The following is a 22,456-nucleotide window of genomic DNA, read 5'->3' as shown; positions in this document are numbered from 1 at the left end:
TCTTTCTCTTTCTCTTTTCTGTCCCTTATCACCACTGAACCCTGCTTGAGACTCACTAGATGTTAGCTGCCCAAGAAACCTATCCAGTGATGTTTGCTTTTTTTCTTTAATTCCTCTAAAGGACAAAATGGTTTGGTCATTTCACAAATGTACAATCCTGCTTGTTAAAGCTTTATCAGGGTGGCATTTTCCAATAAAGTTTTGCACTTCCACCCATTTTGCACACATTCCCTTGAGTGATGAAGTGGAGACATCCTTCTTTGCCTCCTTTTCACCCAAAGAAAACTCCCCAACACTAGCTGTTGCTGTTTTCTTAGAAGTTCCTGAGAGTTGAGCTCTTTGGGCTCCTGAACTAACATGGGATCCTTTGTTTTGGCTGAAGCCTACACATGCTTCCCCAAATCTCAACGCCAACAAGTCCTAGCAAGCACATAGAGACTGCCAAGTAAATGTCGAATATCTTGACAAATTATTCTCTTCAAAATGTGTTGAATACTAACCCCAAACCATTGAGTTCCCAAACCATTGAGTACCAAGGTTTGACTGTATATACAAAGCAAGCTATAAACAGGATAAGTAAGAAATAATTAACAGAGGGAAGGCACTAGAATTAAGAAGAGTTGGCATGGCTTCTTGTAGGAGGTGGGATTTTAGGAAGCCATGGAGGTAGTGGTTAGAGTCCAGGAGGGAAAATTAGCCAGAGAGAATGCCCAGAGCAGAGCAATGACTAGCTCAAAGACACCCCAAGAAGTAGGCTGGCAGAGAAAGGATTTAAGCCCAGGTCACCTGACTTCAGATCCAGTGTGTTTTTCCCTACTACTTATTACTACTTACTCACAGAGGTTCAAGAATCAAAGGCTAACTGTGACCTTCTTGACCCTTTCTTACTGTAGAAAACTGCCAGGATTTCGGAGACAATTTTATAAGATTCGTGGTAGAAGGAGAACCTGTGGTCCTGAAAGCACCTTTTCTGCGGGATTTCTTCAGTCTCCCCTATAAGCTATCATGGCATAAAAATGATTCAGAGAAGACTGTTCTAGGAGTGGGTGAATCAGGCAGAACATGGATAAAAGACAATGCCCTCTGGATTGTGCCAGCTTCAGTGGAGGACACAGGAACTTACATTTGCACCATTAGGTAGGAGCTTTCTGTGAAGTGATGTCCATGGTGGGGATTAAGAAGGGGAAAAGGATGATGATGATGATGATGATGATGTGTGTGTGTGTTTGTGTGTGTGTATCTCCAGTTTCTGCAGACCTCTCTGTCAGCCTCTCTTTAAGCTGACATGCAAAAGAAAAATGCTTCACTGTGACTTTTCTTATTTTTTCTGGTCAGATTTCAGAATGGTCTATTTTCTGGATTGTTGAGGAAAAGAGAAAGTGGGAAGCTTGGATCCATTTCTTCCTCTCACTCTACCATCTTGATTTTGCCTCTTGCTCTGTTTCTTAAAATTGTATTTACTTATTTATTTTTAAATCCTCACTTTCTGTCCTAGAATTGAGATTCAGTATAGATTCCAAGGCAAAAGAGCAGTAAGAGCTAGGTAATCAGGGTTATGTGACTTGCCTTCCTAGCTCCAGACTTGGCACTCTATCCACTATGCTACCTAGCTGCCCCAGGGTGTTTGATGGAAGAAAAAAACAATAGAGAAGAGATGCTTAAAACAATTCAATTTGAGTTTTATGTAGTAGACATTGGGCTATATATGTGAGTGAGACTACAAAGAAGAAATAAGCTGTGGTCTCTGCTTTCAAAGAGCATAGAATGAAACTTGGAGACTAAGATGGAGGGAGAAATTTATAACACAAATTAGAATAGCTTAAGTACATGTTGGTGTTCAGTTGTTTTGTCATATCCATTTGGGATTTTCTTTGGTAGACACTGGAGTGGTCTACTAATAGCTTCTTCTGCTCATTTTACAAATGGGGAGATTGAGGCAAACAGGTTAAATGACTTGCCCCAAAGTCATGCATCTAGTAAATGTCTGAGGCCATAACTGAACCCTGGTCTTCCTGACTCCAGGTCCAGCCCTCTGTCCACTGTAACTCGCTGCCCTAAGGATGAGCACATAAGCAAAGTCAAATAGAAGAATATTTAAGATTCAGAGAGAATAATTTCTAACTGAGTAGATCACTGGCTGGCCTCTGAGGGAAGAATTAGAAGCAATGAATGGAAGCTGTATGAAACGAAGTCTTGACGATGAAAGGAAAGGCTTTCTAATAATGAGAACTGTGGAGATGTTGAATGGATTATAGTGGAATGTAGTGGCTTCCCCTCATTGGATCTCTTTGGTCAAAAGCTAGAAGGCTACTTGTTTAGGGTGCTGTAGTGGGAGGATCTGTGAGCAGCTAGATGATGCAGATAGAGTTCCAGACATGGAGTCCTGAAGACTCATCTTCTTGTGTTCAAATCCAGCTTCAAATACTTACTAGCTCTGTGACCCTGGGCAAGTCATTTATTAACCCTGTTGGCCTCAGTTTCCTCATCTGTAAAATGAGTTGGATAATGAAATGGCAAACCACTTCAGTATCTTTGACACTAAAACCCCAAAAGGGGTCACAAAGAGTTAGACCAATTGAAAAATGACCGAACAACAAGAGAGTGTATCTATCTGTACCTTGACTAGATAAGGTTTTAAGTTTTCTAGTTTTAAACTTTGTTATAATATGGACTTCTTGAGTCATTATTATGTAGTGTCAGAAGACAAGCAGAATGTTTCAAAGGCATGTCAAAAGGTTCCTCATGATGTTAAATTTGCTCTAATGTTGATTATTATTTCTTTAAATGAAAATGCATTAAATGATAAAATTTATGCAAACGTGTGCCACATTAGGCTTTGTGTCTTGATAATAATATTCAATATTATCATGACATGTAATTTAACATGTAATTTAATTTTCCCATTAGCTTTTATTGTTTTGAAAGTACTCCTCTATGCTCTACTGCAGTTGATCAAGTTGATAAGCTTGTGAATGAGATTGGATAATTATTATGGCTTCTTTTTTTAAAACCTTTACCTTCTTTCTCAGAATTAATACTAAGTATTGGTCCAAGGCAGAAGAGCAATAAGCCAGGCAATTGGAATTAAATGACTTGCCCTGGGTCACATAATTAGGAATTTTCTGAGGTCAGATTTGAACCCAGGATTTCCCATCCCCAGGCTTGAACCTCTATCAACTAAGCCGCCTATCTGCCTCTCAAAAATTATGGCTTCTTTATGGATGTGGAAACTGAGCTTGAGAGAGATGCTGTTGTCAGGAAGGGTTCTCATAATTAGGAAATGGAAGAGTCTGGAATTGAATCCAGGTCTTCTGCTCCAATGGTTGTTTTACTATGTTGTTTTACCTCTTGGACACTCTTTCTGCATGTATATGATCTAACAAAATGTTGTTTGTCATCTCTTTACAGGAATGAATCTTATTGTGCCACAAAATCTATTGAATTAAAGGTCTTAAAGAAGATGACAGCTTCTCTACACTTAATTTCTTATCGCCAAACTGTGGTCTCTTCAAGTCCTGGAAGGCTAGTGTGCCCTGAAATAAATGATTTTATCCAAAAGACAAATAAAATGGAAATAAAATGGTATAAGGTACATTCCATCTATTAGGTAGTAACTGGATTAGAATCTGTCAATCAATTAAGTTGCTAGCCCACAACATAGTTCACATATAGATAATGCTTCCTATCTTTCTGTATTAATCTTTATGTTTCTAGTCCTTTTAAAAGTTAAATTTAAACAGCCCATAAATATTGTCAGTTTATTTAGGGATAATAAGAAAGATCCAGGAGGAAAATGAATTAAGGGATGGAGGCAAGAAATAATATTCTGTAATAAAGCATTGTGGTTGATTGGAATACATTCTAAATACACATTTAAATTAGAAAATATGTGTTTACTTTTATTTTTTTTACAAAAACAATCATATCCACCTATATTAAGAAAAGTGAGAGTTCTTTTGTTCTTTTTTACTGAAATTTTTTGTGGTTATTGGTGTTTAAGTTCACAATAAAAAAAGTAAAAAAATAAACAGTGTCAAACAATTAGCCTAAGAAATGAAAAAATGTTTGGATACAAACAGAAAAAGAGATAGTTTCTGCCCTTCAAGAGCTTACATTCTAATGGTGGAAGAGTATATGTAAAATGAAATTTAAGATTGGGGATGGAGTGAAGATATCTAGGACAGAGCCATTGCATGGAAAGTCTGAGAGAAGTGAAGACAGGATTAGCTTGGCTAGCCTCAAAATAGAAGTTCTGGGAGGAGCCAGCCAATCTGAGGGAGAGTATTCTCAATGGGAAAAGTCCAGGGGTATGTAACCTTCCTAGGTGAAGAGTTTTCTGTGGAATTGTAGTGAAAGTCTAGAGAATCAAGAGAGCATTTTGGAGAGGAATGTAGGTGAATGATATTTAACCAATCAATTTAAGGGTGAAGGGCAGCAGTGAGTTGCTGATGATTCTATTTATATATGTCAATGAGTAGAGTGTAATGTTTAAACATATCTCTCAAAGGATTCAGTTCTTTTGGATGAAAGCAATAAGAAGTTCTCAATATTGAAAGGATCCACTGACTGCCATATAAACAATGTATCCCTGAACAACTCTGGTTACTACACCTGTGAGCTTCCTTTTGTCCATGGAAATGTGAAGTATAACATCACCAGGCACATTAAGCTCCGTGTCCTGAGTAAGTATGGGCACTATGTGGTCTCTTAGTTTTTGTTTACAGGGTTTTTACTTCAACCATATTTACTGATGAGTTTGTGGAGTCACTGGCATTTTGTTGTTACCCTGAGTGTGAAGGGCAAAGAAAAAGAAATAAGAGACAAATGGAAAAAGAGACAGACAGAGAAAGAGAGAGACAAAGGCAGAGACTGCTGAGGGGAGAGAGAGAGAGAGAGAGAGAGAGAGAGAGAGAGAGAGAGAGAGAGAGAGAGAGAGAGAGAGAGAGAGAGAGAGAGAGAGAGAGAGAGAGAGAGGGAGGGAAGGAAGGAAGGAGGGAGAGAGAGGAGGGAGTTAGGGAGGGAGAGTCAGAGAGAAGGGGAGGAAGGAAGGAGGGAGGAGATAGAGAGAGAGAGAGAGACAGAGACAGAGACACAGAGAGAGAGAAAGAGAGAGAGGAAGAGAGACAGAGAGAAAGAGATGGACAGATATTTTCTTTAAGAGGTCACTCAAATGAAATAATTTTAGAAAGTATAATATATTGCACAAATGCAGAGAAAATGATGTGAATAGAAGGAAGAGGACACAGATGTCTGACTTAATCCTAACTTCACAGAATAGAAAGTGTTTTCCATATAAGGTATGAACGTACATCATCAAGAACTACTGTATCGCTTTGGTCACTTCTAGATGTGATGATAGTGTAATCTGAAGGGAATTATAGGAGTTTAGAGAGCAGTATGTGGAAGCCAGGGAGATTTGGGAACAAAACCTGTCTCTGACATATCCTGACTGTGAGTCCCTGGTTAAGTTATTCAGTCATTTCATTAGAATCTGACTCTTAGTGACTCTATTTGGATTTTTCTTTGCAAAGACACTGGAATGGTTTGCCCCTGCCTTTTCCAGCTCATTATACAGAAGAGGAAACTAAGGTGAAGTGACTTGCCCAAGGTCACAAACTAGGAAGTATCTGAAGCCAGATTTGAACTCGGAAAGGAGAGCATTCCTGTCTGCAGGCCCACCTGAAATGAGGTCTTAGAGATTTTCTATTCTGATTTCTTCAGTGACAAACTGAACCTCAGAGCAGGGGTGGGTGTGACTTTTCCCAAGTCGCTGGAGGAGTATTCTGTGGAACTGTTTAATCCACACCAAACTCTTAGAATGAAACTCTCATTCTTAGACATCCATGACTGTCTTTGCCATGATCAGGGTAATTTATAGTCCATCTACAAACGGTGGTTCTGATTTATAAGGTGGGTGCAATATTTCCAAGGAACACCAGGGGGCAGCAATCTTACATTTTACACTGTATAACACGCCATCAAGATGACTTTCGAGATGCAGCAGCGGCATTGCTTGCTTTCCAGAGGATGGGTTTAAGCCAAGAAGACGCCGAATACTGATTTTTATTTTTATTATTTTTTTAATGTTCGTGCTTTGGTCGTGGATTGGAATAGAAGGGAAAGGAAAGCTTCTGTCTGAGAGAACCGGGATTTTCTGTTACTCTGTTATTAGATAACTGAACATATTGGCTAAATGTTTTCACACGTCACTCTTTGAAACGTCCCGGTAGCAGGTTAAGCCGGGATAATAGCCGGGTTGATGTCCCTCGTAGGCATCATCTCGCCTACCTTAGGGGGACCTATTTAGCCCCGCCCTTCCTCCCCGCCACTCCAGGTATCCTGTTGCTCTCTGTGCAGAAGTAAGATCCCTTGTCACGTGGGGGTCCTCTCCACAGACAGTACCCCGTTCCTTTCTACTCCCGCTCTCCCCCCAAACTTATGTGTCTCGTGATTTATTCCCTTGGGAATGTTACCAGTTGTTCGAAATTAGAATTCTGGGCTCTAATGGATGTCTGGTTGCTGTGATTAATGTGCTCAACCTTGCGGGGGAATTTGAATTTTGACAGAGCCTCCTTGAGCCACAGTGCCTTAGTTCAAAGATAAGAACTGGGTGTCGGGAATTTTAGGTCGGGAGAGTCAGAGGGGGGCAGTTGAGATTTTTGCACTCGGGCAAACTTTAAAGTGGCACCTTTCAAATCATAGCTTAGGCAGAGCTTCTTAACTTGTGGTCCATGAATTTGGCTTTTTAAAAAAATATATTTTGATAACTACATTTACTGTAATTAGTTTCCTTTCTGATCCTCTGTTTTATGTCTTTAAAAATAATATTCTGAGAAAAGATCCATAGGCATCACTGGACTGTCAACGTGTCCTCCACACAAACAAGCCTTTCTTAGAAGGGGCTTTACTTTCCTCATCCTTAGGCAAGTTTCCTGTTGGCTTGCATCTGCCCACTTGACTGATATATATTTAAAACCCTTACCTTCTATCTTAGAGTCAATACTGTGTATTGGTTCTAAGGCAGAAGGGTGGCAGTGGGGGTTAAGTGACTTGCCTAGGGTCACACAGCTGGGAAGTGTCTGAAGCCAGATTTGAACCCAGAACCTCCTGTCTCTGGGCCTGGCTCTCAATCCACTGAGCTACCCAGCTACCTCCTGACTGATATTTTATCATAGAAAACTGTTACTTCACACTGAAGGATCATGCTAGTGGTCATTTAAAATGTTATTTTATTTCTTGGTCATTTTACCTAATGATGGGGTTAACAGTGCTAGTTACTTTAATAATAGTATCTGAGTTTTATGGTTATAATTATTATTATAGTTATAGAAGAGTATTAGGGGGATGGGGAATTGTCTTCCACAGTGTCCGGAATGGGAGTTGGTCACATGTGTATTTAGCTTTGACCTTTGCTGCTAATTTCTCTTCTGGGAAAGGCAGTGACCTGAGCTGCTGGGACCTGTGGAGAGACTGTTTCCTTTGAAGATCAAGGATAAATCTGGTATTATGAACAGGGAATAAAACAGAACATAATTAAGGAAACAATGGAATTTAGTAACTGGCTGGAAATGGAGATGACAGCTGTTATCTCTTCAAACACTTTGACTTTCCCAGAACTGCTGGATTCTAATGAAATCTCTGTTTCTTCCCTTCCCAGAAAAAAAGGAGGATTCTTTTCCTGTGATTATCTTACCCAATAAGACAATATCAACTTCTCTTGGTAAGGCTTCTTCACACCGCAGCTCTTCAAATGCACTCACTGCAGTAACGGAATGAGAATGGTCTTTAAGATTTGTATGCTTGCTTCTCAGCCTAGACTTAGAGCTTAAGGAGACCAATGAGAGGAGGGGTTCTTGTTCTAAGGTCCCTGGAAAGGTTTCCTTTTTGAACTAAGATGGGGGAAAATTGCATTTTTATTTTTGCTCACCTCTAACTGAAATTTAGCATTTCCTTCAATTATTTAAAAACAATATTCTAAGAAGGCTCCATAGGTTTTATTGGATGTCCAGAAGTATCCAAGGCACAGAAAAGGTAAAAAAAAAAAACAAACCCTCTAAACCATATATACCTTTTGGCCCAGCAGTACTGTGACTAGATCTGATTCTCAAGGTGACCAAGGTAAAAGGACAAGGACCTATGTTCTCAAATATTTATAGTGCCTCTCTTTGTGGGGACAAAAACCTGGGCATTGAGGGGATGCCCATCACTTGGGTGCTGGCTCAACAATTTGGCATATAATTCTGATAGAATATTATTGTGCTGTTTTATGATGGGCTACCAAATAAAGACCATATTAATCCTAAAATAGAAATGAAAAGTAGGTCTCTGTCCCTTGACAAATATTTGTACCTATTTGGAGATGTACATGAAAGGGTGAAAGGATGAAATTATATTGCTTTTGATTTTTAGTTGGTTGATGTCAGAGAGGAAAACCTGGACAGAGAAATATGGGCTGTTATAGACTGGCTGTTAAGTGGATACAATTGGGAAGAATGTATTTAAAACAGACTTTTGGGAACTGGTAACCTGTTGTTTGGCATCTAAGGCAATTTAACAATCCACATCAGCTCTCATCTGGGTCAGTTGTGTGTGTGTGTGTGTGTGTGTGTGTGTTTTAAGATGTACATGAGAGGGTAGAAACCCCTAGTGTGGGAGGACAAAAAAATATTGCCTTTGATTTTTGGTTGGTTGATGTCACAAAGGAAAACCAGGACAGAGAAATCTGGGCTGTCGATACTGGAATTTCTTCTTCCCATTTGAAGAATGGGAAAGATATAGGAGCAGGGTGATGATAATAAAACTGAGAAGTATCTCCTTTAAAACTCAGAGAAGTCATGGAAGAGATCTAATTGAAAGAACAAAAAATGTTCATTTTTTTCAAATTTTTTTTCAGTGAGAGATATGAGAATGGGGACTTTCAATGATAATAGGATCATAGAGTTAAAGCTAGAAGAGACCATCTATTCCATCCCTCCTCATTTTACAAATGAAGTATTAAAGGTCAGGGAAGTGAAATAATTTGGATAGGTTCTCAAAGGTGGTAAGTACCTAAGGTAGGATTTGAACTCAGGACCCCACGACTCCAAGTACAATATCTTAATCTACTACATAATATTGCCTCTTAAGTTCATTCTCTCTTTTTGTTTTTGGTTTTTTTTCCCCCCAACCCAGCCTCTTCCACTGCTGCCATCTCTGCTTCCTATTCTTTTTTATTATAGGCAGCCAAGTGTCACAGTGGGTAGAGTCAAGCTGGACTTGGAGTCAAGAAGATTTGAATTCAAATCTTGCCTCAGACCCTTAATAGCTATGTGACCCTAGATATGTCATTAACTTTTCCAGTCTCAATTTTCTCAACTATAAAAAGGGGATGATAATAATAGCCTATATCCCATGGTGGCTGTGAGGCTCAAATGAGGTATCATATATAGAACTCTTTGGCAAACCTTAAATACTGTCTAGATGCTAGACATCTATTTTTTATTATTGTAGAGAGACCATGAAAGAAATTGGAATACAGATCAGCAATGGAAATGAATTGAAATGAACTCAATAGATAATTTGGAAGTTTTAAGGAACTATTTTGAGGAGTCTTTTTTTCCTATACTGCAGCTAGGTGGCTAAGTGGGTAGAGCTCTGGAACTGGAGTCAGGGAGACCTGAGTTCAAATCCATCCTCAGACATTTACTAGCTGTAGTTCCCTGGGCAGCTTGATTAACCCTGTTTGCCTCAGTTTCCTTATCTGTAAAATGAGCTGAAGAAAGAAACTGCAAATCACTTTGGTATCTTTACCAAGAAAACCTAAATGGGGTCACAAAGAGTTCAACATAACTGAAAGAACAACTCAGAAACAAGCCTTCCTGTACAAAAGAAGACTTGGGTGGCCAGGATATTTTTAGAAAATAACAAGTCCCACAAATGGTTATTTGCTCAAATTATTTGTTGTGGGGAATCTACTTGAGAAAGCCTTAAGAGGCTCCTGTTAGAAGTTATGACAGGAAGTCTTGGTTTATTCTTATTCTTTACTAAATTACCCCTTTTTGTTTAATCTGTCTTTTTAAAAAAAATCTAGGTTCAAAACTGATCATTCCCTGCAAAGCATTTTTCGGCTTGGGCCCACAGTCTACGATGCTTTTGTGGTGGACAGCGAACAAGACTTTTGTGGATAATGTCTATAAAGAAGGGCGAGTGAAGGAAGGACAACACCAGTAAGCTCCCTTGACAGAATGTAGAGTCTCATCACTCTTATTGGCTCCTTGGGCTGGCTTTCTCGCCGAGAGATTGAATTTAGTTTTTAGCAGTTGTAAAGGGATGTTGCTATTCTTAGAAGAGTTATAGAAAATATCTCTTTTGTCTCTAATTCTCTTATATTTTTGCACTGAATTCTTCCCTCTCCCAGAAAATAATTTCTGATGACAAAGTGTGTAAAAAAAGGAAAAAAAAAGCCAAGAACTAACCAATAAGAAGGAAAGGGCCCATATTATATGCATTATATGCATTACTCTATATCTATAGTGCATGATCCCTTCGAAGAAAAGATAAGAAATTAAGTACTTTTCTCACATCTTTCTTTTGAGGCCAGACTTGTTCATTATCATTTCCTAGTATTCATTTGTAAGTTTTCTGTTGACATTTTATTTCTGTTTACGTGATTGTAGTTATGCTTTATATTATTTTAACTAATTCCTGCTTATTTTGTTTTGTAACAGTTCCTATAAGCCTTTTGTTGTTCAGTCGTTTCAGGCGTGTCCAAATCTTTATGACCCCATTTGGGGTTTTCTTGGCAAAGATATTGGATAGCTTTGCCATTTTCTTCTCCAGCTCATTTGACAGATGAGAAAACTGAGGCAAACAGGATTAAATACCTTGCTTAGGGTCACATGGTTAATAAGTGTCTGAGGCCAGATTTAAAAGATGAGTCTTCTTGACTTCAGACCTGTTGCTTTTCCCATTGCTCCGCCAAGCAACATCTAGAACTTCCCTTTGGTTCCATTGTTTCAAACATATCAGACTCAACTTTGTGACCCCATTGGAGCTTTTCTGGACAAAGATATCAGAAAGGTTTGCCATTCCCTTTTCTAGCTCATTTCACAGATAAGGAAACTGAGGCAACCAAAGTTATTAAGGGTCCTACAGCTAGTAAATGCATGAAGCCAGATTTGAACTCTATCCACTGTGTCACCTAGCTCTCTTCTTAGAAGTCTAGGGAAGTTAATTAAAGAGAAAAGTCTGGTTCTAAACATTAAGTTAAAAAAAATTCTTTCCTGTAATCCATCTTTATTAAGTAGAACTGGAGGCAAGGCTGGCTGAAAGGTTGAAATTGAAAATAAGTGTAGTTTTGGCATTCTAAAACACTTTCACTAACATGTTCTTGTGGCTTAAAAACCAATATCAGCATTATTTGATCCATACAAGCCAGTTGGGAGGAAAACATTATCCTAGGACTCAAGACTCTTTGTCTCTACCCCTTGCTTTTCCACTCCCCTGTGGCCAGCCTTAGGGAAATCACTTTACCTTTCCATGTTTCCTCATTTGTAAAATGTGACAGTTGGGTGGTATAGTATATAGAGCCTCAGACCTGGAGTCAGAAGACTCATCTTCCTGAGTTCAAATCTGGACTCCAAACAGTTGTATGACCCTGGGCAAGTCATTTAATCTTGTTTGCCTCCCTTTCCTTGCTTGGAGAGGGATATGGCAATCCAGCCCAGTTTCTTTGTTAAGAAAACCCTAAATGGAGTCCCTAAGAGTGAGCCATGATTGAAATGATTCAACAGCAAAGTTAAGATGGCTGGAATATGATACCAAGGTTCTTTCCAGCTTTAATAGTTCTTAGCTCTATGATTTAATAGATAGACAAAAGTAATCTGTAATTTGCATTGTGGGCAAGCTCCCAAAAAGCAGTCTCAGGGTAGTGGGGAGAAAAGGACAACCTCAGAGTAATGGGGAATAACTTCTCAGTGCCTCAGGCAATTTTCTTAGTTGATAAGTTGCAAAAAAGTTATAGATCTGTATGATACTGGTAGAGCGAGATTCCTCAGTGGGAATTCCCTCTACAAATGTAATCATAGTTCTATATTTAAGAAAAAAGGAAATATTTGACAAGCAGTTATTTTGCTGTTCGTGAGCTTGGAAATGGTTCCATGCCACCTGTTATATATCCCCTTTGGGTGTTCTCATGATTCCAGCCCTTTTCTGAATTGGTGTAAGGATCAGGATTCTTTATATTTCTGAGGGGATTCTGGGGTGGGGGCAAATGGTCTAAATGATCTAGGATCCAGCCACTGCTTTCTCCAGACACTGAGGGCTGTATTATTCCTGACTCTGTGTGACATTAGACTCTTGAACTGCAAACTTCCAGCAAATCCTACGTGGTGGTCCCTTTGGGGCATAGTCCAAGTGCTGCCCAGTGTATGTATGAGCTTTGGAGACTTCTAACCCCACTTTTGGTCTGGACCATAAAACGTTGCTCTAGTCCCTAATTCCAACAGATAGTTGCTAGTTCTAGAATGTGCAAGCTAGCTGTAAGTCTCTGCAGGTTCAGAGAGATGGGGTTGCAGGCACTCTTCTAGCTGATATACCCTTTCCCAGTTGACCCAGTTCTTGCCTATCAATGTGGGAAGGATTTGTCTAATGGTTCACAGATTTTCTCCAAATTAACTGCTGCTAGTTTTAATTGACTTGGTTTGTCAAGTCTGCGATGTTTCTAGAAGAGAGTGAGGCTGATGACTATGTAGTAACTCTTGCCTCACTTAAATTCAATTCACGAGAAAGTCAAGGCATCACCACTCCATGAGGTCATTTGTCCTCTGGGAAAACAAAGGGCAACAACATTTTAAAACTGGTTTTCCATTACTTAAAGCAGAGCTACTGTGGTCATTACAATCCCATTGCATTGATGACTTCAAAAAGATTTTAGGCTAATCAGACGGAATTAAGAATTTTTGATCCGTCTGATGATGTCTGAGAATGAGCTTTATAAGCTCTTTGAAGACAGGATGGTTTTCTTTTTTTTGTCTTTGTATTGTCACTGGCTTGACATCCTTGACATATCTTAGGGCTTAATGAATTTTTGCAGAATTGGGAATGATTAATATGAAGATGAGTTGGTTTAAATTTAAAAAAATTAATTTAATTTTTATTATCATACAAAACACGCTTCCATATTGGTCATTGTTGTAAGAGAAAATTCATACATAACCCAAATCCCCAAATAAAACCAAAGATACACTGATATGAAAGACGACTCCAACAGTTCTTTCTCTGGAGATGGAGAACATTCCCTGGCACAAGTCTTTCAGGATTATTCCAGATAACTGCACTGCTGAGAGCAGCTAAATTTTCACAATAATCATCATCTAATATTGCTGTTACTGTGTATAATGTTCTCCTGGTTCTGCTTATTTCACTCTGCATCACTTTCTGCAAATCTTTCCAGCCTTTTCTGAAATCATCTTGCTTATCATTTCTTATAGCACAATGGTATTCTATCAAGTTGGTTTTTTTACCTAAATTTTTATGCAAACCTTTTTTTTCTCATCCAGTAAATATTTAGAAAACAATAAAAGCTACCTTGAAGCACCTCTGATATTTGATTCAGTGGAAAAGAAGGATTTGTACACTGAATTTGTATGTACAGCCAGGAACAGATTGGGATCCCAGACTTTGCATGCAAGAGTTAAAGAAGGTAAGTAACCTTTTTCCCAGGGGAGAAATACTGCAAATTCTCTTTTGATCAATTAACAGATCACAGAATTTGAGAGTTGAAAGGGACCTCAGTGGCCATCTAGAACAGCTCACATCCCAAAAGTAATCTCTACTCTAATATATTTGAATCTCCATTGAAAGGGAAATCTCCCCCATTCCAAACCCCATATTTTAGCAAATTCCATTTTGGGGTAGCTTTAATTGTTAGGAAGTTTTTCCTTACATAAAATCAAAATTTGCCATTGTGCATTTTAAGAGCCCCATTTTCCTTTAAAACTTAGCTTTTCTTGATCCTTTCTCCAACCTCATTGAGTACCTCCACCTTCCCTACCTTGATTTCTTTTTGAATAGTGTTCATGTGTGTTTGTTTCTACACACTGATGTCCTCTGCGTAGGATGTAAATTCTTAGAAGGGGGAAAGGAACAAGTATTTATTAACCACCTACTATGTACCTGGCACCATGCTAATGTTTTACAAATATTAATTTATTTGGTCCTCACAACAACTCTGTGAGGTAATTGTCGTTGTGACTCCCATTTTACAGATGAGGAAGTTAAGGCAGCCAGAGATTAGGTAATTTGTCCAGAGTCACAGAACTTCTAAGTGTCTGATACTGGATTTGAACTCAACTTTTCCTGACTCCCTGCTTAGCCATCTCTTCAGTGTACCATCTAGTTGTCTCTGGCAGGGACCAATTCATTTTTGTCTTCATATCCCTAGTATCTAATACGATGCCTGGAACCTAACAGGTGGTTAATAAATACTTAGTGGTCCACTGATTCTATTCTTTGCTTCTGGACACGACCCATGGAGCACACAAAACAAATCTAATCAATACTAATCACTCCATTCTTCCACAGCATTATTAACATCAAGGTTTCTTAACTTTTTTATGTGTGTCACAGATCTCTTTGACAGTTCACTGAAACCTATAAACTCCTTCTCAGAATAATGTCTTTAAATGCATAAGAGAAAATACATAGACTTACGAAGGAAAACCAAAGCTAGTCAAAATAAAGATGTAATTTTCCCCCCAATCTAAGTTACCTGTGAAATTTATTTCTAGACTCCTTGGTTAGAACCTCTTTTTTAAAGATCACTTTCCCCCTTTAACTGATAGATGGATGGTACTATGAAATTATTCTCTGGACAGGATGAATATTTCTTGTTTTAAAATTTCTGTTTCATTTCATAATTTATTATATAATTATAGAAAGTAGTTTTTAATAAATATTTTAATTGTATACATTATTTTATATATTTATGTAAATTATTTGCACTTACATAAAGTTATCTATATATTTGTAATTACATAAACATTCTATATTTTTGAGAGTTGTGTAGGGAGTTGGGATTAAGATCAGTATGGGGCAAGGGATGCATTCAGATGAAAAGTTTAAAGGACAAGAAACTAATTTTTAGAAAAAGGTAAAATGATTCTCTAATACATTTGGAAAAACTCCAAAGTACTTTAGAGCAATACTGAGCCAAGAGGACAACATCATCATGGTTGAGAAGGGCATAGGGAGAGAGGCAGTTTGTAGGTTTACCAATTGTACCTTCCTATTTCTGAAGATTGAAAGTCTGAGACATTGTAGAACTTAGTCCTCCAAAACTCTATGAAGTTGGTGATGGAGGCTTTGGTTTGGAGAGGACAAGAAAATAAGACACATAAAGTAGTCATTGAAGCAAGGGAACATTTTGTTGTTGAAAGAAGTGGGCACAGCAGAAAAGGAAAATGGTAATGTTTATCATTCTTTATGAGGTTACCTTTTGAATGTTCACCCACTACCGAATGGAGCAATCATCCATATTAGGTTAGGCAGCCAGGAGAATAAAGAAGGGCCAGAGAAAGTTCACTCTTAGAATTTGAATCATCACTCCTTAGCTACTGGCATTGACTCAATCTCTGTTTTATTTACCAAAAAGTAATCATAGAACTCCAAAATTTGGTTTTAGACTGATAATTCAAGAGAGCAATATGGTTCCTTTGATACTGATGCTGGAAAAGGACAAATAACTAAGAATTAGAAAAATTAGGTTGAGTTCTGTTTTTTTTTTAACTTTGTAAGCCACTTCATGTCTTTGAACCTCAGTTTACTTGTAATAGCTTGAAATAAAAACTTTATCTACTTTAGGGTGTAAAACTCCTTGTAACCATAAAGTGCTCTACTCATATACACTACTAGTGTTATGGAATCTATCATTAAAAAAACCTATGGTCTCTGGAAGCCTTTCTAAAGTATGTATTACTGATTTCCAGAGAGAGTATCCTGGAAAAAAGCCCCCCATTGTTGATCTGATCTTAGATATTAATGGCAAGAAAGATAGTCAGGAAATTCATAGTTAATCACCCTTATATCCAACAGTGTGGGGAAAACAGGGTTTGACAATGCTAATTCTAGAATTGTTAGAGGTTGTGATTGAATGATGAATTGAAAACTAGGAATCTAGTATGGAAATGGTAGCTGTGGCCATTCCATTCTTGGTGATTCACTTGCATGTTCATTAACTTACTTTTTTCTTATTTATGATTTCCACTAATATAATGAGACTTCAAAGTAAAGAGCTCTCCATGAATGTTGTGCAATGTTTGATATTTGTAATGAATTGAATCTTAGATTTTTTCATATTTGGGGTCTCAGTTAATTTTCTCAAATTTATATAGAGAAGGCTAGCTTTGAAGGCAGGAAGACTAGAGTTCAAGTTCTACCTCTGAAACATATCAGTTGTGTAGTCATAAGTAAGTCAATAAAATGCCTCAGTGTGACAGGTGAGTTATATACAGGTTCTCAATTTGCATGGATGGAGAGTTACCATTTGTAGGAATCCAATTCTCTGCCCTCTCCCCCTCCCTGCCCCATCACCTCCCCTAAAGTCTATGAAATAGGGGAAAGAAGATAAGATGTATTTCACTGATAGGGGGAAGAGGGGAACCTAAAGCCCAGCAGTGTGAAGTCCTAAATGTACAATGTCACAATTATTTTTTTTTATCAAGAAAAAGATTCATCCTTCCTTACAAACATTTATTACAATTTCACGATAGACAATTAGAGAATGCTGTATGCAGTAACTGGGTTCTGTGACTTCTTCCAGAACCTCCATTCTCCTGGGGAATTGCTGTGGCTCCACTCTCACTCATCTTGTTGGTCTTTGTTGGCATATGGATACATAGAAGGTGGAAACAGAGGTCTGGGAAAGCATATACTCCTGGCAAATCAAAGATTATCAGTCATGAATGTCAACCCTATACTCCTTAAAGAAAATAAATAATTCAAAATTACAATCATATTCTTTTTTATGAAAAGTTCTTCTATTCTGATAAATTCCCCCACCTCCTTAGCATGAACTCCCCCCCCCCCAATTTACTCCACTGCCCTCCTGATGTAGTATTGATTCAGAACCGAAAATGTGCAGAGGTTGCCTGTCTGCATATAGCACTGGAGAAGCCTTTTCCCTTGATTACTCTTAGCTTAAATGAATGGAGTGAAGTGTTTGCCTTTATGGACCTTAATACTTTGGTACCTGAATGGAATTGTCCTAATACATATGTGTAGGTCACTAGATCCATCACTGTTTCTCCCATGTTATTCTAATTCACATTCTGCTCTCCCCCCCAGGGAATATTTAATCTACTCTCTCCTGTCTCCCATTAGAATGTAAGTTCCTTGAGGGCAAGTACTGTTTTTGTATTTCTTTACAGTTCCTGGCACACAGTTAGGACTTATTACATGTTTGTTGATTCATAGTAAGGACTATTGTTCGAGGTTAGGAATTCTTAATCTGGGATCTATATATGTGTGTGTATATTTAAATATTTTGATAAATATATTTCAGTATCATGTTTCATTTGTAATCCTGTATATTTTATACATTTAAAAACATTATTCTGAGTAAAGTATATAATACCTAAAAAAAAAAGACTAAAAATATCTTCTTTAGGTCTTCACTTGGGTTTCTCTCTGTTATCCTGCACACCCATTTTCTTTCATGTCACACATATCTTTGATGATGTCTTTATCCAGGCCTTAATAATGGATGGAAAAACCAAACAAGATTTTAAAGGAGGTAATGGGCATGGAGCATTAGAGAGGGGAGCAATGGGATTCTTATAATGGGAATAGAATGTGAAAGGCATAGCTATAGGAATCAAAAGTTAGAAAAAGAGTGGGATGATACATGGATTAAGCTTATTTGAACAACAGGGCAGAATTTTGTAGAAAAGAGAGAAGAGATTGCATCCTAAATGATGGGAATTGTTATAATAGGGAGCTATTTTGAGTTCTTGGGTGGGAAAGTAAGCTTCTTAAAATCATGGGTACTTAAATTGGATGGACCCCAATTGGATGTCAAATAATTTAAATTTCTTCCCCAAGCAGTTGATGCTTGATTCTGATGCTAGGCAACTTGCAGATTGGCTTATTCCATTACAAAAACATTTAAGTTAATGTTAACATTAAGATAAGTGAACATCAAATGATTAGTGATGTTTAAGGAATATTGTTGGGAGACATTTTGCTGTTATCATCACCCTAGAAGGAATGAATCCTTTGCAGTTGGTCAAAGTAACGGTACCACAAGGGCCTATCTTCACTCTGCATGTGGTTTGTATATCTTCATTTCTCACCTGGCCTGCATGCCTCTGTGTTCTTCACCATCCCCCCAGGAACCTCATCATGCCGTAAGATACCCAGCCCTAGAACTCGCACCTCAGCAACCCTACGTCCCGGAGCCCCTCTGATCCCAGAGGAGAGTGAGAGCTCTTGCTAAAACTCCCATTTAAGGAAAGTGCCCAGGCTGTTATCTCCTCATTTCTCACCACCTCCATTCCTCTGAACTTTTTCAATATGTCCCATACCAGGTACTGTCCTTCTCTCTGCCCTCTCCCTGTTAGCTTCCTTTTGGGCTGTCTTCCTCCATTAGACCGTAAGCTCCTAGGGTAGATAGGTGGCTCAGGGAGTGGAGAGCCAGGTCTAGAGATGGGAAGTCCTAGGTTCAATTATGATCTCAGGCACTTCCTGGCAGTGTGACCCTGGGCAAGTCACTTAATCTCAATTGCCTAGACTTTATTGCTCTTCTGAAGGTAAGAGTTGAAAGAAAAAAAAAGATTTTAATCTCCTTAAAGGCAAAGACTATCTTTTGGGAAGGGGAGGAGTACTTTTATTCCCAGAACTTAGTACAGTGCCTGGCATGTGGTAGGCATTTAATAAATACTTATTTACTGACTGAACTCAGCTATAGGTGGGACGAACTAACCTTTGTTCATCTCTTCATATTCTAGTAATGACTTGCTTTTGAGGTAAAAAAGAGCAAAGAGTAGATACAAATGGAGTAATATATTTGTCTTGTAAGTCATCACCTAAGTCTGGATAATGAGGCAATTCTCTATTAGTAAGTAATTCAGAAAGATTAATTCTTATGGTTAGATATGAATTGACATGTTGATGATAATAAAGCTAATCAGTTTTCCAATCCAATCTCCTTCAATAATCATGTTGGGGAATTCTTTGTAGTATGCACTATTATTTTGATGGGATAGTAGAAGGTAAAATGATATTTCAGATAAGATTCATTTTTTATTTTTTATTCCTTTAGTGTCCCTGAAATTATCTCCTATTCGACCTAGATTTTTATATTCTCAGCAGCTGAGAATGATGGCTCAAAGATCTCAAAAATTAAAGACTAGGAGATTCAAAATAATTTCTTTACTTTAGGGAACCCCAGCAGCCCCCATGAATCAATTTAGATTACCCTCTATCCTTTATTTTTATTTATTTATTTTTTTTAAACCCTTACCTTCCGTCTTGGATTCAATACTTTGTATTGGTTCCAAGGCAGAAGAGTGATAAGGGCTAGGCAATGGGGGGTCAAGTGATTTGTCCTGGGTCACACAGCTGGGAAGTGTCTGAGGTCATATTTGAACCTAGGACCTCTCATCTCTAGGTCTGGCTCTCAATCCACTGAACCACCCAGCTGCCCCCTCTCCCCCTAGTCCTTTAGGAACCTACTGGGAGGGGGCAGATGGGTGGCTCACTGGATTCAAAGCCAGGCCTTGAGATGAAATGCCCTGGGTTCAAATCTGACCTCAGACACTTCCTAATCATGGGCAGAACACAACCGCATTGCTTAGCCCTTACTGCTCTTCTGCCTCAGAACCAATACACAGTAGGGAATCTAAAACAGAAGATGAGGGCTTAAAAAGAAAGAATTCTATTGGAGAAATGACAGTCAGTCAGCCAAAAAGTGTTTAATTCAGCTCTTACTATGTTGTAGGGAATGAGCCAAGCACTAGGAATGCAAAGAAAGAAAACAGTCATGCCTGACCTCAAAAAGCTTACATTTGAACGGGGGGAGACCATATGTAAACAATTAGATGCCTACAGAGATGTATTCAGAATAGATAGAGGGCGCTCTGAGAGGAGACTAGCCTCTGAGGGGTCTGGGAAAAGTCTTGCAATTCAGTGTATTTTGGCTTCATGTCTGAGGGCAGGGGATGGACTTCTAATTCATCCCAATTCCCAAGACCGTATTTGGAGAGCCCCACTTAACGATGGAATCCCAACTGGAACTAAGCTTGCCTTTTGGGACAAAACTGGCACGTCTAACTCCCCTTCCCCCTTTTATGAATGCGCCTCATATACTGGAATCTGCTTATAATTATTGAACAATCAGCTCACTGAAAAAAAAAAAATCCTCTCCACCCCCTTTTAGTTTAATCTACATTATTAACACTTTTCATCACTTCCTAAATATCGACAACCAACAAAACAAGAGATCAAGCCCTGATCTGGAGGTGCTAATGTTTTCCAAAGGGTAAATGCTGACACTGAAAATTTAACAATCTGCTCTCCTCCGCCAGTGAGAGCCGGCTCTCTCATGCTGTTAGCTCTGCCTCTAGGGAGCAGTAACTCTCAGAGCCCGGGGTGAGGGGAGTGTTGGGGGAGAGGAGGGTTTCCCTCTGAATTTACAAGCTCCAAGGATCACTCCAGACCTTTAACTGAAGAGATTCGTTCCAAGAGGAGGAGGAAGTAAAACCTCCCAAATCCTGGGATTATGTCTCCAGTGAACGCAGCGTTTATCCCTCTCGTTGTTTTGTTTTTATTAATTGTTTTCTTTCCTAATTTTTTGGGGTTAGGCTACATGTTTTTTAGCATTAAAAAGCAATACAAGTGGGTCCTCTGATTGGAGGACTGGAGGGCCAAGCAAAGAACGCCTCCATTTAAAGAAAGCCCACGCCAGCTGTCTCATCATTTCCGGCTGGACTACACTCTTTTGGACTGGACCCCGCTGTGCCCACAGGAACCTCCTCATCAGGAAACTCACCGTCCTGCTCGGCCGCCATCAGCATCCTCAACGCCGCCTTCTGTTTTTTTCTGTTTGGGGGGCTGGAGGGTGGTGCAGAGCTTCCCACAACAGCCATCTTTCCCCCCTTATGCACCCGTATTCCTTTGGAGTGCATCCTATCAGGGCCCCACCTAGGGTGCTTCCTCTCACCCCATCCCCCAACCCTGCCTTTAAAAATAAAAGTGTACTCCTAGCACATAGCACATTGCCTGACCTGTAGTAGACACAATAAATGTTCACTGACTGGCATGACCCGTAGAAGCTTGTCAGACCTAATTCGCGTCCTGACTTTGGGGCTTTGTGTTCTTCATCTGGAGAGGCCTCCGAGCTCCCTTCCTCCTTTCACCTCTGCCTCTGAAAAGTCCTGAAGCTCCTTTGTCTGGGAGTTCTGGCCCTTCCTCATGCAGATAGGCAGACGCGGGCAAGTCTTTTAGGAAGACCACAGGTCTGCTGTTGGGGGAGTGTGGGGCACATATGGAACAGATCAGCTTGTTCAGTCAGATGGGCAGTCGACCCCAGTTCCCACCATGTGAAATAGAGAAAGTAAACTGATGAGAAACTATTTCTTATTGAAATAGAGAAGGTAAACTGTCTTTTGCAATGACTGCTGTCCTCTGGCTTTGACTAGAGAGCTGCTGAGGGAAACTGAGGCTGCTTATTTATAATGGAGGTAGGAATGAGAAATGCTGAGGGTTGCCACACAGGGATACTGCCTCACAGTGATGCTGGTACACAGGGGAACTGCTACACAAGGGAACTGCTCTGGGGTTTGCCTACTAATCCCTACTGATGGCTGATGATCAGGATATCTTTCTAACCACCTCCCCCCTTCACTCCCTCCTTTCTCCAATCCTCTCCTCTCTTGCCTCCTCCACCTTCCAATTCTTCTTGAAGCCTTTGGCTTCTTCCCTCCCCCCTGAGTGAACTGTAAAAATACTCTTTTCCTTTTCAAGTCAGGGAGTTTATTGGAATAACAGGATGGGAAACTGAGGTGAGAGAGATGAGGATGTCCCTAATCTAAAATGAGGATTATGAGGGTTTGGGAAGTCACAAGTGTGACAGAGGGACAGTCAGAGATGGAGGACAACAGCTTTTTAAAATCTTCTTTCTTCTTCACAAAGTCAGCAAGGTCTCTCAGCTTAATTTCTGAAGCTCCCCCCCCCCCCAAGGGTCTTTCAGTCTGAGACAACTCCTCAAGAGAGAAAACAAAGTCCAAAGTCTCTCCTTCAGCCTGGCTTTCCTCCAACTCTTGATCAGTCAAATCTCAGAGAGAATAGAGGTTTCCCTTGATCAGAGAACCCCAAAACCAAATCAGCCCCACAAGGGTCTTACAGCAAGCTTCCAACCTCCAGAGAGAGTGACTCCAAATCAAGTCCAGTCCCCTCCCCCTGGTCAGCTCAACTGCCAACT

The 22,456-nt window shown here is 39.4% G+C and overlaps 1 protein-coding gene across 3 annotated transcripts in view; it reads left to right on the top strand.

Annotated features, from left to right (window-relative positions):
• Positions 1–21,415, top strand: part of IL1R2 (interleukin 1 receptor type 2) — a 45,502-nt gene extending 24,087 nt beyond the window's left edge. The window contains exons 3-9 of one of the 3 annotated variants that reach the window (XM_007501159.3): positions 894–1,137; positions 3,409–3,589; positions 4,508–4,682; positions 7,658–7,720; positions 10,070–10,205; positions 13,539–13,681; positions 20,838–21,415. In XM_007501159.3, the coding sequence (XP_007501221.1) occupies positions 894–1,137; positions 3,409–3,589; positions 4,508–4,682; positions 7,658–7,720; positions 10,070–10,205; positions 13,539–13,681; positions 20,838–20,884 (989 nt within the window). In that variant the 3' untranslated portion in view covers positions 20,885–21,415. Of the gene's footprint in view, positions 1–893; positions 1,138–3,408; positions 3,590–4,507; positions 4,683–7,657; positions 7,721–10,069; positions 10,210–13,538; positions 13,682–16,798; positions 16,989–20,837 lie in introns of those variants that run through there. The other 2 variants (XM_007501158.3, XM_056808383.1) reach the window with 2 other exon arrangements.
• Positions 21,416–22,456: the final 1,041 nt, after the last annotated feature.

Source organism: Monodelphis domestica, chromosome 8 (assembly GCF_027887165.1).
Source record: "Monodelphis domestica isolate mMonDom1 chromosome 8, mMonDom1.pri, whole genome shotgun sequence".
Lineage (NCBI taxonomy): Eukaryota > Metazoa > Chordata > Mammalia > Didelphimorphia > Didelphidae > Monodelphis > Monodelphis domestica.
This window is presented reverse-complemented; position numbering and strand designations above follow the sequence as displayed.